Source organism: Chiloscyllium punctatum, unplaced genomic scaffold (genome assembly GCF_047496795.1).
Source record: "Chiloscyllium punctatum isolate Juve2018m unplaced genomic scaffold, sChiPun1.3 scaffold_1436, whole genome shotgun sequence".
Classification (NCBI taxonomy): Eukaryota; Metazoa; Chordata; class Chondrichthyes; order Orectolobiformes; family Hemiscylliidae; genus Chiloscyllium; species Chiloscyllium punctatum.
In genome coordinates, this window is record NW_027311170.1 from 20,001 (window position 1) to 32,500 (window position 12,500).

The 12,500-nt window shown below is 50.7% G+C and overlaps 2 protein-coding genes across 2 annotated transcripts in view; one reads left to right on the top strand and one right to left on the bottom strand.

Annotated features, from left to right (window-relative positions):
* The window catches only part of LOC140475153 (uncharacterized), a 12,187-nt gene extending 3,340 nt beyond the window's left edge, over positions 1 to 8,847 (top strand). Inside the window, exons 2-10 of the mRNA XM_072567757.1 lie at positions 2,264 to 2,348; positions 3,717 to 3,849; positions 4,354 to 4,543; positions 6,206 to 6,314; positions 7,404 to 7,435; positions 7,703 to 7,802; positions 8,199 to 8,264; positions 8,407 to 8,499; positions 8,664 to 8,847. Of these exons, the coding sequence (XP_072423858.1) occupies positions 2,264 to 2,348; positions 3,717 to 3,849; positions 4,354 to 4,543; positions 6,206 to 6,314; positions 7,404 to 7,435; positions 7,703 to 7,802; positions 8,199 to 8,264; positions 8,407 to 8,499; positions 8,664 to 8,795 (940 nt within the window). The 3' untranslated portion in view covers positions 8,796 to 8,847. The remainder of the gene's footprint in view (positions 1 to 2,263; positions 2,349 to 3,716; positions 3,850 to 4,353; positions 4,544 to 6,205; positions 6,315 to 7,403; positions 7,436 to 7,702; positions 7,803 to 8,198; positions 8,265 to 8,406; positions 8,500 to 8,663) is intronic.
* The window catches only part of LOC140475154 (serine/threonine-protein kinase TAO2-like), a 3,844-nt gene continuing 162 nt past the window's right edge, over positions 8,819 to 12,500 (bottom strand). Inside the window, exons 1-3 of the mRNA XM_072567758.1 lie at positions 11,801 to 12,500; positions 11,290 to 11,472; positions 8,819 to 9,891 (exon numbers count right to left, since the gene is read on the bottom strand). The exon at positions 11,801 to 12,500 is cut by the window's right edge and continues 162 nt beyond it. Coding sequence (XP_072423859.1) covers positions 9,418 to 9,891; positions 11,290 to 11,472; positions 11,801 to 12,118 — 975 coding nt within the window. The 5' untranslated portion in view covers positions 12,119 to 12,500 and the 3' untranslated portion in view covers positions 8,819 to 9,417. The remainder of the gene's footprint in view (positions 9,892 to 11,289; positions 11,473 to 11,800) is intronic.

A 12,500-nucleotide genomic window follows, 5' to 3' on the forward strand; every position in this document is an offset into this window, starting at 1 on the left:
TTCTCCAAACCTCTCATCAGTTCCCACTTTTACTTCCAGTTTCTAGATGACTTCTGCACTGAGCTTAGTCCCTGATTGATTGTGACCTACCTTCAATCACACCTCGACATCTTCAGTCATCTAAGCAACTCTAGTTTTAGTCACTCATGGTCATAGGTGTCACACTAGCACTTATCATCCGTCCCTCGTTGCCCCTTGAAAAGATGGGGGTGAGCTGCCTTCTTGAACATCTGCAGTTCTGTGTAGTTTAGGGATACCCCACACAGTACCCTTAGAGAGGGAATCCCAGGATTCTGACCCAGCCACACTGAAGGAACGGCTGATATATTCCCAAGTCGTGATGGTGAAGAGTTGGAGGGGGAACTTGCAGAAGGGTGGTGTCCATGTATCTGCTGCCCTTGTCCTTCCAGATGGAAGTGGCCGTGGGTTTGGAAAGTGTTGTCTGAGGATCTTTGGTGAATTCCTGCAGTGCATCTTGTAGATGGTACACACTGCTGCGACTGAGAACTGGTGGTGGAGAGAGAGGATGTTTGTGGATGTGGTGCCAATCAAGCAAGGGGCTGCTCTGTCCCGGATGGTGTCAAACACCTCAAGTGTTGTCAGAGCTGCTCCCCCATCCAGGGCAAGAGGGGAGTATTCCCTCACACTCCTGACTCATTCCTTGTTGATGGTAGGACAGGCTTTGGGAAGGGCAGTTACTCGCTGCAGAATTCCCTGCCTCTGACCTGCTCTTGTAGCCACAGGATTGAAATGGCTGGGTCCAGTTCAGTTTCAGGTCAGTTGTGTAACCCTTGTGGCAATATAGTATATATCGTTTCTACTCACAATAATCTCCTGTTTGAATAAGCAGTGTAAAATCTCCAATTATCTACCTAATTAGAATTAGCTTTATTGTCATATGTACTCCCACGAGTACAGTGAAAAGTTTACTAATTACCACTTACTCTACCATCTTAGGTACAAAATGTACCTAGGTACGGATTCTTGAGTACAAATAGTTAGGAAAATTTTTAAAAGTCCAGCATTACAGACCATCGCACTATCTTAGTTACAAAAGTACACAATCATAGGAACAAGCTGGAAAAATAAAGAAATAGAATAGTCAGAATAACAGTTCTTCCTACACGGCCACTGCTGACACCTCAGCCTGTAATCTATACAAGGCTCACCTAGATTAGATTCCCTACAGTGTGGAAACAGGCCCTTCAGCCCAACAAGCCCACCCAGACCCATTTCCCTACATCTACCCCTGACTAAGGTACCTAACACTACGGGTAATTTAGCACGGCCAATTCACCTGACCTGCACATCTTTGGACTGTGGGAGGAAACCGGAGCACCCGGAGGAAACCCACGCAGACACGGGGAGAATGTGCAAACTCCACACAGATAGCCGCCCAAGACTGGAATTGAATCCAGGTCCCTTGTACTGTGAGGCAGCAGTGCTAACCACTGAGCCACTGTGTCACCACCTTTAGACTGAGAGTCCACACTGAGGCTGGGAGTCAGCAATGACTTCTTTCAAGGCTCAAGGATGGAAGGTGAGAAGAAGGGAGGAAAAAAAACACAAGGAAAAAAAGAAGTAACAGGCAGAGTGGAGAAGCTCTAGCTGAGGAGTCCTGCTCTGCCCACCATCTTGGAATGTAGATCTGTATCTAAGATGGTGCCATAGGTAGCAACTTGTAAATTTTTCACTACTTATGTGACAGTAAAACTCATTCTAATTGCAATGTTCCCAAGTGACCTGTTAAATATTTTTCTGTTTAACTATCTCAGTCTGAAACCTAACAATATTGTGATCGCTGTTACCAAAATGCTCCCCGGTCCTGTAATTTCCCCGGAACCAGAGCCAAAAGGTGTTGCCTTTATTTCGATTCCTTTGGTGCTGACTCTCTGTCAGGGTCATTGGAATTCCTCTACCATCTGCAGCACCTACATCTTTCAGTCATTTGTCTATCATTTAAATTTAGTTTAATTGATGAGATTAACCGTTGTCCTTCAGGGAAGGAAATCTGCTATCCTTACCCAGTCTGACCCACATCGATTATGGTACAACAAAATGTGTTCACTTCTGTCTATTTAGGCTTTTCCTATCCTCCACCCACACCCATACCCGTTCCTAAGTTGGGTTCCCTCCCAAACATCCTCCTGCCTCTCACGAGATCCATGTTTTCCCCTGCCCAGCCTGTACCCTATCCTGATCCATAACAGTGATAGGGTGTGGTTTGATGGTTATTAATTGATGTGATGTGTGTATTTTACAGAGACTGCAAGGCACCTGTTGTTTGCTGCTGTTTTAATCTACCTGGACAGCTTCTGGCAGTGGGATTGATGACCGGAAATACCAAGGTGAGCAGTTTTGACATTGACAGGAAGAACACAAGGCATTGGGTGATGCTGGAGAGAGTGTACCAAGCCACTGAGGGGTCTCAGAAGCTCACCCAATGTTATCTAGTTCTGGGGGAGTTTTCACTGAGTCTCGGGATGATCTGGGAATTTTTATTGTGATGTGGGTGTCACTGGCTGGGCCATTAGCCATTGCTCATTGTAAGGTCCAAAGTGAGGATGTTCACCAATGATTGCACAGTGTTCAGCAGCATTCCCTGCTCCTCAGATACTGAAGATGTCCATGTTCAAATCCAACAAGATCTGGACAATATCCACGCTTGGGCAGCAGAGTAGCAGTAATCATTCAATGACCATCTCCAATAAGAGAAACTATGTCCATCTCCCCTTGATATTCAGTCACATTACCATCACTGAATCTCTCCTGGACTGGAATCCTCTAGCAGTAAACATCAACATACCATCCACCTTCAACATTGCCTGCTGCACCCACATGTTTACCTTCGCTGGCCCCTGCTCTCCATTACCCCCTCCCCAAATCTATCACCACTCAAATAATAATCTGCCTTCCTGTGTTTGCTCTGAGAGTAGATAGCCCCACATTAATCAATAGGATACTGCATTTTCCTGCAATAGGACACTCAGTCTGTCCATCTCTGTGTCCTCCTCAGAGTTCACCCTTCCACCCAGTCTTACGTCGGCTGCAGACTTGGAGATATTACATTTAGTTTCCTCATCCAAATCATTAATTGATGTGAATTCCAATGGTCATAGTACTGACCCCTGCAGTAATCCATTTATTCCTCCTTTTTGATTCCTATCTGCCAACCCATTCTATATCCAGGTCAGTACACTATCCCCACTCCCTTAGTCAAGAGTGTGGTGCAGGAAAAGCACAGCAGGTTAGGCAGCATCCGAGGAGCAGGAGAATCACCGTTTCGGGCATAAACCCTTCATCAGAAAGTCCTATAATCCCATTAATTTCTCTAACAGTATTTCTCTCCTAATACTGATTTCCTTTAGTTTCTCACTAAACCCTGTGTTCCCCAACCTTTCTGGTATGTAATTTGCATCATAGTCATATAACACAAACACCAAATTACACTAATTTAATTTACCTTCACTTGTCTGTGGGTCTGTGGGTGAAACATTTCTCTCAGATCTCTCTAAGCCACTTAACTCCTCATATTAAACTTATGTCCTCCACTGTTACTCATGTTTACCATGGGGGAAAGAGTTTCTCGCAATCCATCCTCTCTCTCTCTCTCTCTCTCTTTTGTATACTTCAAACCCAGAATGTTTTGCCATATTCCAGGCTGTCATTGCTTCGTTCCTCAGCTTTGTTCTGAACTGCTGAGTTTCTGTTAACAGCTTTATAAACCATGCAGTGGGGCGTTTGTCTATCAGCTGAGGGACACAGAGACTCTGAACACCAACTTACCAGTCACAAGCCTGAACTTCTGCCCACCAGGAGCTGCCAGTGGTGACTTACTGCTGGTAACATGTGAGTGAGCAGCAGGACGAGGAAGGGACAGAGGGAGAGAGAGAGAGAGAGAGAGAGGAGGCCATGGGCCAGGGAATGGGGCAAAGGAGAGAGGAGGCCAAGGAGAGGGAACGGGGGGAGAGGAGGGCATGGGGGAAGAGGAGGTGAAGGAGAGGGGGGGGGGTGGGGGGAAGAGGAGGCCGTAGGGAAGAGGTGGTGAGGGGGAGGGAATGGGGAGAGAGAGGAGGCCATTGGGGAAGAGGGAGAGGGGTCTGGGAGAGGGGGTACTGAGGACAGAGGGAGAAGGGGTCTGAGGATGGCAAGGCAGGGGCTGAAGGGAGGAGGAGGACTGAGGAGAATGGGGAGAGAGGGAGGGGACAGTAGAGGTGGGGGAGATAGACGAGTAAGTGGGAGACAAAGGTCGGGGATAATGGAGGTTGAGGTGAAGAGGAGAAAACAGCAGATGAAGGGAAGGGGTGATTAAAAAAACATTGACTGATCTCGGTGTTAAAATGCTCTGCCCAGATGCCAGTGGGAAGGTGAAACTGTGGCATGTTTCGACCCAGAAGTGTCTGCATACCATCGTGGAAAACCAGGAGACACTAGCAGCAGCGTTCAATGCTTCAGGGACTCGCTTTGCCACTGCAGGAACAGCAGCATCAATCCGACTGTATGATACAGCCAGCCGACAATGCCTACAGACCTTCACATCCAGGTCTGTCCCAGAGGGAGTCAGATTCCTGACTGACAACATTGGGGGGACATTGTGCTTGTTTCAGCTGGAGGCAAATCCCAGTTTGAGCAGATAATGGGAATCTCCTGCTCTTTATCACTGCAATGGGTAGGGGAGAGAGAGAGAGAGAGAAACACAGAATTGAAGAGAGACAGCGATGGGGAGAGGGACATGGTGAGGGAGAGAGGGACACGGTGAGGGAGAGAGGGACACAGGAAGAAGGGAGAGGGATATGAGAAGGGGGGGAACAGGGCAAGACAGACACGGGGGGGGAAGCGAGACACAGTGGGGGGGGGCGGAGGGAGAGAGAGAGAGAGACGGGGCGGGGGGAGGGGGGAAGAGAGAGACTTGGGGCGGGGAAGAGGGAAAGAAAGACACGGGGAAGAGGAAGAGGGAGAGAGATGGGACCTGGACAGACATGGAGAGGGGGCAGAGGGAGAGAGGCACAGGGGGATGCAGATACAGATTACTGAAGGCAATAGGACAGCTTAATGGAGCATGCAGATACTTGCTTTAACCAGTTGAGCAGTGTATTATAAATCAGAGATCACACAAGACCAGGTTACACTCACTACAGCTGACACAGGAGCAGCACTGCAAAGGCATAGCCTGGTGTCATGTGATTTCTGACATTGTCCACCCCAGTCCAACACCAGAACTGTCACATCTTCGATTCTAAGAGCAGGGAGTTGACGTTAGAGCAGGTTTAGCCACAGCTGGAGTACTGTGTACAGTTCTGCTCACTGAACCGTACATACATGTATTCATACTCGAGGGAATGCAGAAGAGATTCACCCAGATGCTCCCTTCGATGGGTATTTCTGCTCTGAAGAGAGGCTGCCTAGGCTTCAGATGTTCCTTTTGAAGATTGGGGAAAGGTCTGATTGGGGTGTTCCAAGATTAATGAAGGGGGTGGACAGGGTGAATAGAGAGCAGCTGTTCCCCCTTAGCTAAAGTACAATCATAAAGGGGTACACAGTTTTAAAGCCAGAGTAAGATTAACCAGGATTTAAAGGAAGATATTTTAATGATTGTGACCCACTCATTCACATCTTTACATCTTCAGTCCTCTAAACAGCTCGAGTTTTATTCGCGCATGGGTCCTTGGGGATAGGTCACTGGCTGGGTCCAGAGTTTATTGCCTGTTCCTAATTGCCCCTTGGAGCAGCTGGGGGTTGAGTCATCTTGAACCGGTGCAGCCTCCCATGTGGTGTAGGGACACCCAGCAGTGCCGTTATGGACAGAATTCCAGGATTCTGAACTAGTGACAATTGTTTCCCCTACACATTCACTCCATACATCCCCGCTCCCCCCCCCGCCTCCCCACACCAACAAACCCCGATTCACTCCAGACTCCCTCCACTGGGAGAAAGTGAGCACTGCAGATGCTGGAGATCAGAGTCGAGAGTGTGGTGCTGGAAAAGCACAGCAGGTCAGGCAGGATCCGAGGAGCAGGAGAGTTGATGTTTTGGGCATAAGCCCTTCATCCTGATGCCTGAAATGTCAATTTTCCTGCTCCTTGGAGCTGCCTGACCTGCTGTGCTTTTCCAGCACCACACACTCGACTTCCTCCCCATTGCCTTCTATTCCCCGCCCCCCATCCCTGGGTCGACTCTGAAATTAACTGTTTACGATTCACTTCAGCCCATCTCCAATGGTCATGGATGGTCATCGGTCTCGTGTTTTTGTGGTGAAATTTAACCCCCACAACCTGACAGAGCTGCTTTCAGGAGGATGGGATGATACTGTACAGGTAGGAGGTACAGAACAGAGGCTGGTGGGGGGACACTGGGAGGGGCTTTACTGTCTCTGTCTGTCTGTGGGGGGGGGGGGTGTGTGTGTGGGGGCGGGGGGTGTGTGTGTGTGGGGGCGGGGGGTGTGTGTGTGGGGGCGGGGGGTGTGTGTGTGGGGGGGGTGTGTGTGTGTGTGTGGGGGGGGGGTGTGTGTGGGGGTGGGTGTGTGTGTGGGGGTGGGTGTGTGTGTGGGGGTGAGTGTGTGTGTGGGGGGTGAGTGTGTGTGTGGGGGGTGAGTGTGTGTGTGGGGGTGTGTGTGTGTGTGGGGGTGTGTGTGTGTGTGGGGGGTGTGTGTGTGTGGGGGTGTGTGTGTGTGTGGGGGGTGTGTGTGTGTGGGGGTGTGTGTGTGTGTGGGGGTGTGTGTGTGTGTGGGGGGTGTGTGTGTGTGTGTGGGGGGTGTGTGTGTGTGTGGGGGGTGTGTGTGTGTGGGGGGGGTGTGTGTGTGTGTGGGGGGGGGGTGTGTGTGTGTGTGGGGGTGTGTGTGTGTGTGTGTGGGGGGGGTGTGTGTGTGGGGGGGGTGTGTGTGTGGGGGGGGGGGGTGTGTGTGTGTGGGGGGGGTGTGTGTGGGGGGGGGTGGGTGTGTGTGTGGGGGGGGTGTGTGTGTGTGTGTGTGTGTGTGTGGGGGGTGTGTGTGTGTGTGGGGGGGTGTGTGTGTGTGTGTGTGTGTGGGGGGGTGTGTGTGTGTGGGGGGTGTGTGTGTGGGGTGTGTGTGTGTGTGTGTGTGTGGGGGGTGTGTGTGTGTGTGTGTGGGGGGGGGTGTGTGTGTGTGGGGGGGGGTGTGTGTGTGTGTGTGGGGGGGGTGTGTGTGTGTGGTGGGGGGGGTGTGTGTGTGGGGGGGGGGGGGGGTGTGTGGGGGGGGGTGTGTGGGGGCGGGGGGGGGTGTGTCTGGTTTTCTCTGTCAACGGGGATGGGGGGGGACACAGTGAGAAATCACGGTTTACACAGGGATCTGGGGCTGTTCCTAACAAACAGTTTTCCTTTTTCTCTCTCTCTCTCTAAAATGTGATAGAGCTATTCCTAACATAAACCGTGTGTTTCTCTCTGTCTAGTTCTGGACTGAGAATCATCCCCATTCACTCAGGTATGGATCAGGGGTTACAGCAATTATTACTGGGTCAGGGATAGTAACCTGGACGAGGACAGGGGATGGTTACTGGGAGACCGTGTCATTACCCCGGGACGGGGGACAGTTACTGAGAGACCGTGTCATTACCCCGGGACGGGGCATAGTTACTGGGAGACCGTGCCATTACCCCAGGACAGGGGGTGGTTACTGAGAGACTGTGATCATCCTGGGACAGAAAGTTACCGCTGGATCGTGTTTCCTGATGTTTAAATTTGATTTCAGGAGGATCTTTGGCCCCCACCTATGTGGTGATTCTCTGCAGATACATCCTGTGAGCGATGAGATTCTGACAGGATCTTGGAGGAGAGAGAAGAGTTTGGAGGTGAGGCAAGGTCCTGTGGGGAACCATGTTGACCTTTTACATATGATTTTGCCAGGAGTCAGTGATGAGGATAGATTGGAGGAGTTGGGGACTGTTAGTCTCTGAGAGAACAAGACTTAGAGAAGGAAATCTGATAGCGGTGCAGGTCAGGGAAAACAGTTCCCACAATTAAAAGGACCAAGAGAGGGGCACAGATTTAAAGTGATGTGCAATAGAAGCAAGAGGGTGAGGGATAAAAACCTTTTCACCCGTAGAACTCCTGGAAATGTGGTGGAGACAATTGAGGCATTGGATAGATCTGGAGAAAGGCAGGAGATTACCACTAAAAGATAATGGTTTCCTTCGACACTGTAGTGATCCTGCATCTGACTGCCCTCGCTGTGTACTCTCCCTTAGGTCTGGGATTACCAATCGGGTGAGAAGATTCAAGATATTCCCCAGGAAGACGGTGATTACAGTCTGGTAAGTCAGGAACTGAGTTTTGGGTTCCTCTGCGGACAGTGAGATGCCCCTCCCTGGGGTTGGGTATGTGATGATGGTTGTGTGGGGTATCAGCTCAGAGGGAGAGGCTCTGTGTCTGACGTTCTCCCTCTCTAACCACTAGACATATAGTTGCCGATGGCTAGGACCTGACCACGTGATCGCTGCAGGGACCAGGAGCAACATCTGTCGTCTGGTGCATCGGGAAACGATGGCGGTGAGTGCAACGGGGTCAGGGATTCCCATAGGCAGAGGTAAAGGCTTAGAATCCATCAACACCCAGTCTTTCCCAGCTCCTGGGAAATGCTGGGCACCAGAGTCAGCAGAAAGTCTTGTCTCATCATCGTCTCTCTCTCTCTCTCTCTCTCTCTCTCTCCCCAGACGGTGGGTCGGCTGGGGAATCTGCCCCAAGGAGTGTACAGCATCGATGTCTGCACTGACCAATCAGATAAATCCCTCGTGGCTGTTTGCAGTGAGAGTTACGTTTACCTGCTCGAACACCAGCAAGCTTAAACTCAGGAAAACACACACAGACATTCCCATTAAATTTCTGTATTTTTCATTATTTTTGATTCCTGTAAATTTCTGACGCTGCCAACACTGCGAATTAAATTGGAGGGTCACATTCAACAGTAAGATCCTTTTGAACAAGGAGATGGTTCCCTCTTGAGTTCAGCATTTGCCTTCGAACATAAAAAAAAAAAGAGGATCCTGGCTGATCAACCAACTCAGTCCCCTGTTCTCATTCATCTCCCACTCCTCGGAAACGGTCAGTGTTTCAGCACTGACTGCTCTCTGTGGCAGGGAGACCAGAGATACTGAGGTCCTAATCTTTTATACACCACCACCATCACAGTGACACAATGAACAGAAACAGCAATCTTCACTTGGAGAAAAGCAGTGACACCATCACCCAGACAAAGACCAGAAGGCAGACAGGACAGGGTCAACCCAGAGCTGGGCAGGGGAAGATACTGACTCCAGGGAGAGGAGGGGGTTGGTTCAGCCCCACACGGGGAGGCTGGGGATTGGTCACCCTGGGGAAGGGCAGCAGCGAGGAGGAGAGGCAGATCCAGTAAGGTGAGGGAAGGAGGTGTGTTCACAGTGTCGGGGATCCACTGGGAGGTGGGAGGGGTCAGGAATAGGAGAGCTGGGAACCGTTGGAGATCTGGGAAGTGACGCTGGTGCTGCGGCTGATCCCAGATTCGGCTTGTCCTCCTGAAGTCGTCTGGTGAAGAGCCTGGGGGCTGCTACGAAGAACGAGGCTGCTCCCCCGTGACCCGGGGACAGGGGCTGCATGAGCCCAGGAGCCTGGGGCCAGGGTCGGCAGCTGCCTCCAGGACTGAGGGGTCCCCGATCCTGGCCCAGGGCCTGGCCCAGAGGACGCAGTCATTCCCTCTCTACCTCCTGCCGCTCGACTGCTTCCTCGGCTGACCTGGTATGGGTGGGTGAAGGCAGAAGCTGGGGGAAGGCTGCTCAGGGCCATGTTACTGAAACCCAGTCGTAAGCTCTCCGAGTCAAAAGCTTCTATCTCGCGGGCCTGTCGCTCAAGTAAATTCCGAATACGCTCCGTTCGCTGTGTCTGTAACGCCAGCATCTCCTCCTCAATCTGCAAGACAAGAAGTAACAGAGAAGATTGATGAGGGCAGAGTGGTAGATATGATCTATATGGACTTCAGTAAGGCATTCGACAAGGTTCCCCACGGGAGACTGATGAGCAAGGTTAGATCTCATGGAGAACTAGCCATTCGGATACAGAACTGACTCGAAGGTAGGAGACAGAGGGTAGTAGTGGATGTGAGTATAAGAGATATAGTTAGTAAGTTTGCAGATGACACCAAAATTGGAGGTGTAGTGGACAGCGAAGAGGGTTACTTCAGATTACAACAGGATCTGGACCAGATGGGCCAATGCCAGTGGAAGATGGAGTTTAATTTAAATAAATGTGAGGTGCTGCATTTTGGGAAAGCAAATCTTAGTAGGATTTATACACTGTGTTGCTGGAAAAGCGCAGCAGGTCAGGCAGCATCAAAGGATCAGGAGAATCGACACTTCAGGATTCCTGAAGAAGGGCTTATGCCCGAAACGTCGATTCTCCTGCTCCTTGGATGCTGCCTGACCTGCTGCGCTTTTCCAGCAACACATTTTTCAGCTCTGATCTCCAGCATCTGCAGTCCTCACTTTCTCCTAGGACTTATACACTTAATGGTAAGGTCCTAGAGAGTGTTGCTGAACAAAGAGACCTTGGAGTGCAGGTTCATAGCTCCTTGAAAGTGGAATCGCAGGTCGATAGGATAGTGAAAGAGTTTGTAATGCTTTCCTTTATCGGTCAGAGTATTGAGTACAGGAGTTGGGAGGTTATGTTGCGGCTGTATAGGACATTGGTTAGGCCACTGTTGGAATATTGCGTACAATTCTGGTCTCCTTCCTATCAGATGTTGATAAAAGATTCACAAGGATGTTGCCAGGGGTTGGTGGATCTGAGCTACAGGGAGAGGCTGAACAGGCTGGGACTGTTTTCCCTGGAGCGTCAGAGGCTGAGGGTTGACCTTCTAGAGGTTTATAAAATCACGAGGGGGACATGGATAGGGTAAATAGACAAGGTCTTTTCCCCCCTGGGGTGGGGGAGCCCAGAACTAGAGGGGCATAGGTTTAGGGTGAGAGGGAAAAGATATAAAAGAGACCTAAGGGGCAACGTTTTCACCCAGAGGGTGGTACGTGTATGGAAGGAGCTGCCAGAGGATGTAGCAGAGGCTGGTACAATGACAACATTGAAGAGGCATTTGGATGGGTATATGAACAGGAAGGGTTTGGAGGGAGATGGGCCAGGGGCTGGCAGGTGGGAATGGAATGGATTGGGATATTTGGTTGGCATGGTCTGTTTCTGTGCTGTACATCTCTATGACTCTAAGAGTGGGGTAGAGGATTAAAGACCACACTGTGACCCCTGACCCTGACAGACAGGACACAGGGTCAGAGCCCGTCCATCTGTCGCTCAGGCACTGACTCTTTGCTCTAACAGTGCCCGTCGAATGGACACTCTCTGCTCCAGTTCCTTGGCCTCTCGTTCATGCTGAGCTTCTGTGTGCATCTTGATCTTGCTCTGGTAAGCGTTCAGCAGCTCGAGCTCCTGTTGCAGCTGCAATCTCAGGACCTGGTACTCTGAGTCCTGGGTCTCATCCAGACGGAGCTGCACGGACGGATGGATTGGGGGGGGGTTGGGGAGGGGGGTACAGAGAGAACAGGTGAGGGAGGCGGGAGACAGAAGGAGAGAGAACGATGAACATAGGTGGGAGGCAATGGGGATCCGAGAAAAATCGCAAGGTACATTTTAACGAAGAAAACATTGTTGTGAAAGCAGGAAGTCAAATAAACCTGTTTACCGACTCTCTATCCCCACCTCCCGCATGGCGAAGTGGTGGAGGACGGGGGTGGCATTGACCCCACATCTGCTCTATCCCTCCAGGGTAACACTCAGATACCCACACACACACTCCCCCATAATGGCTGGTACTCACTGCCTGGGTTGAGAGCATTTCGTTAATGCTGTGGTCGTACTGCTCGGCCAGAATAGCCAGCTTCCGTGTCTGCTCATCCTTGAGACGTTTCAGGACAGATTTGTGCTCACTCTTCACTGTGGTTTCAAGAAGGTGATTCCGCAAGGCCTTGTACTGTCGAGTCTGAATCTTACACGTGTCTTGGAACTGCTTCTTAATCTGTAATTCCTTCGACTGCGGTTGAGGGGGGGGGGGGGTGGAAACCAGGGAGTGAGGAAACAACAGAGGAGAGGGGCATTGAGTAAAGGGGGTGAGAGAGACAGATATAGATAGGTACATACACGGAGGAAGAGAGGGAAGAGAGCGCAACGTTACTCTCAAAATTAGGGGAGCAAGGGGCAAGAGAGAACCAGAAGTGAGTAGAGAGGGGAAACAAGTGGGAGTTAGAGTAAGTGATGGGTGGGGGAGGACTCAGATGAGAGGAGAGGTCATGTAAAAGGAAAAAGGGAAAGATGGATAACAAAATATTGATCATAACCTCAACGAGGTGAGTACAGTCCAAGGAAGTCTCCATGACAGGAGTCATCACTGGACGGGGATCAGGAGCAGGAACCCTGGCTGATTTCCCACCTCTCTCTCTCTCTCTCTAACCCAGGGATCACTGGGCAGTGATCAGGAGCAGGAACCCTGGCTGATTTCCCCCCTCTCTCTCTCTAACCCA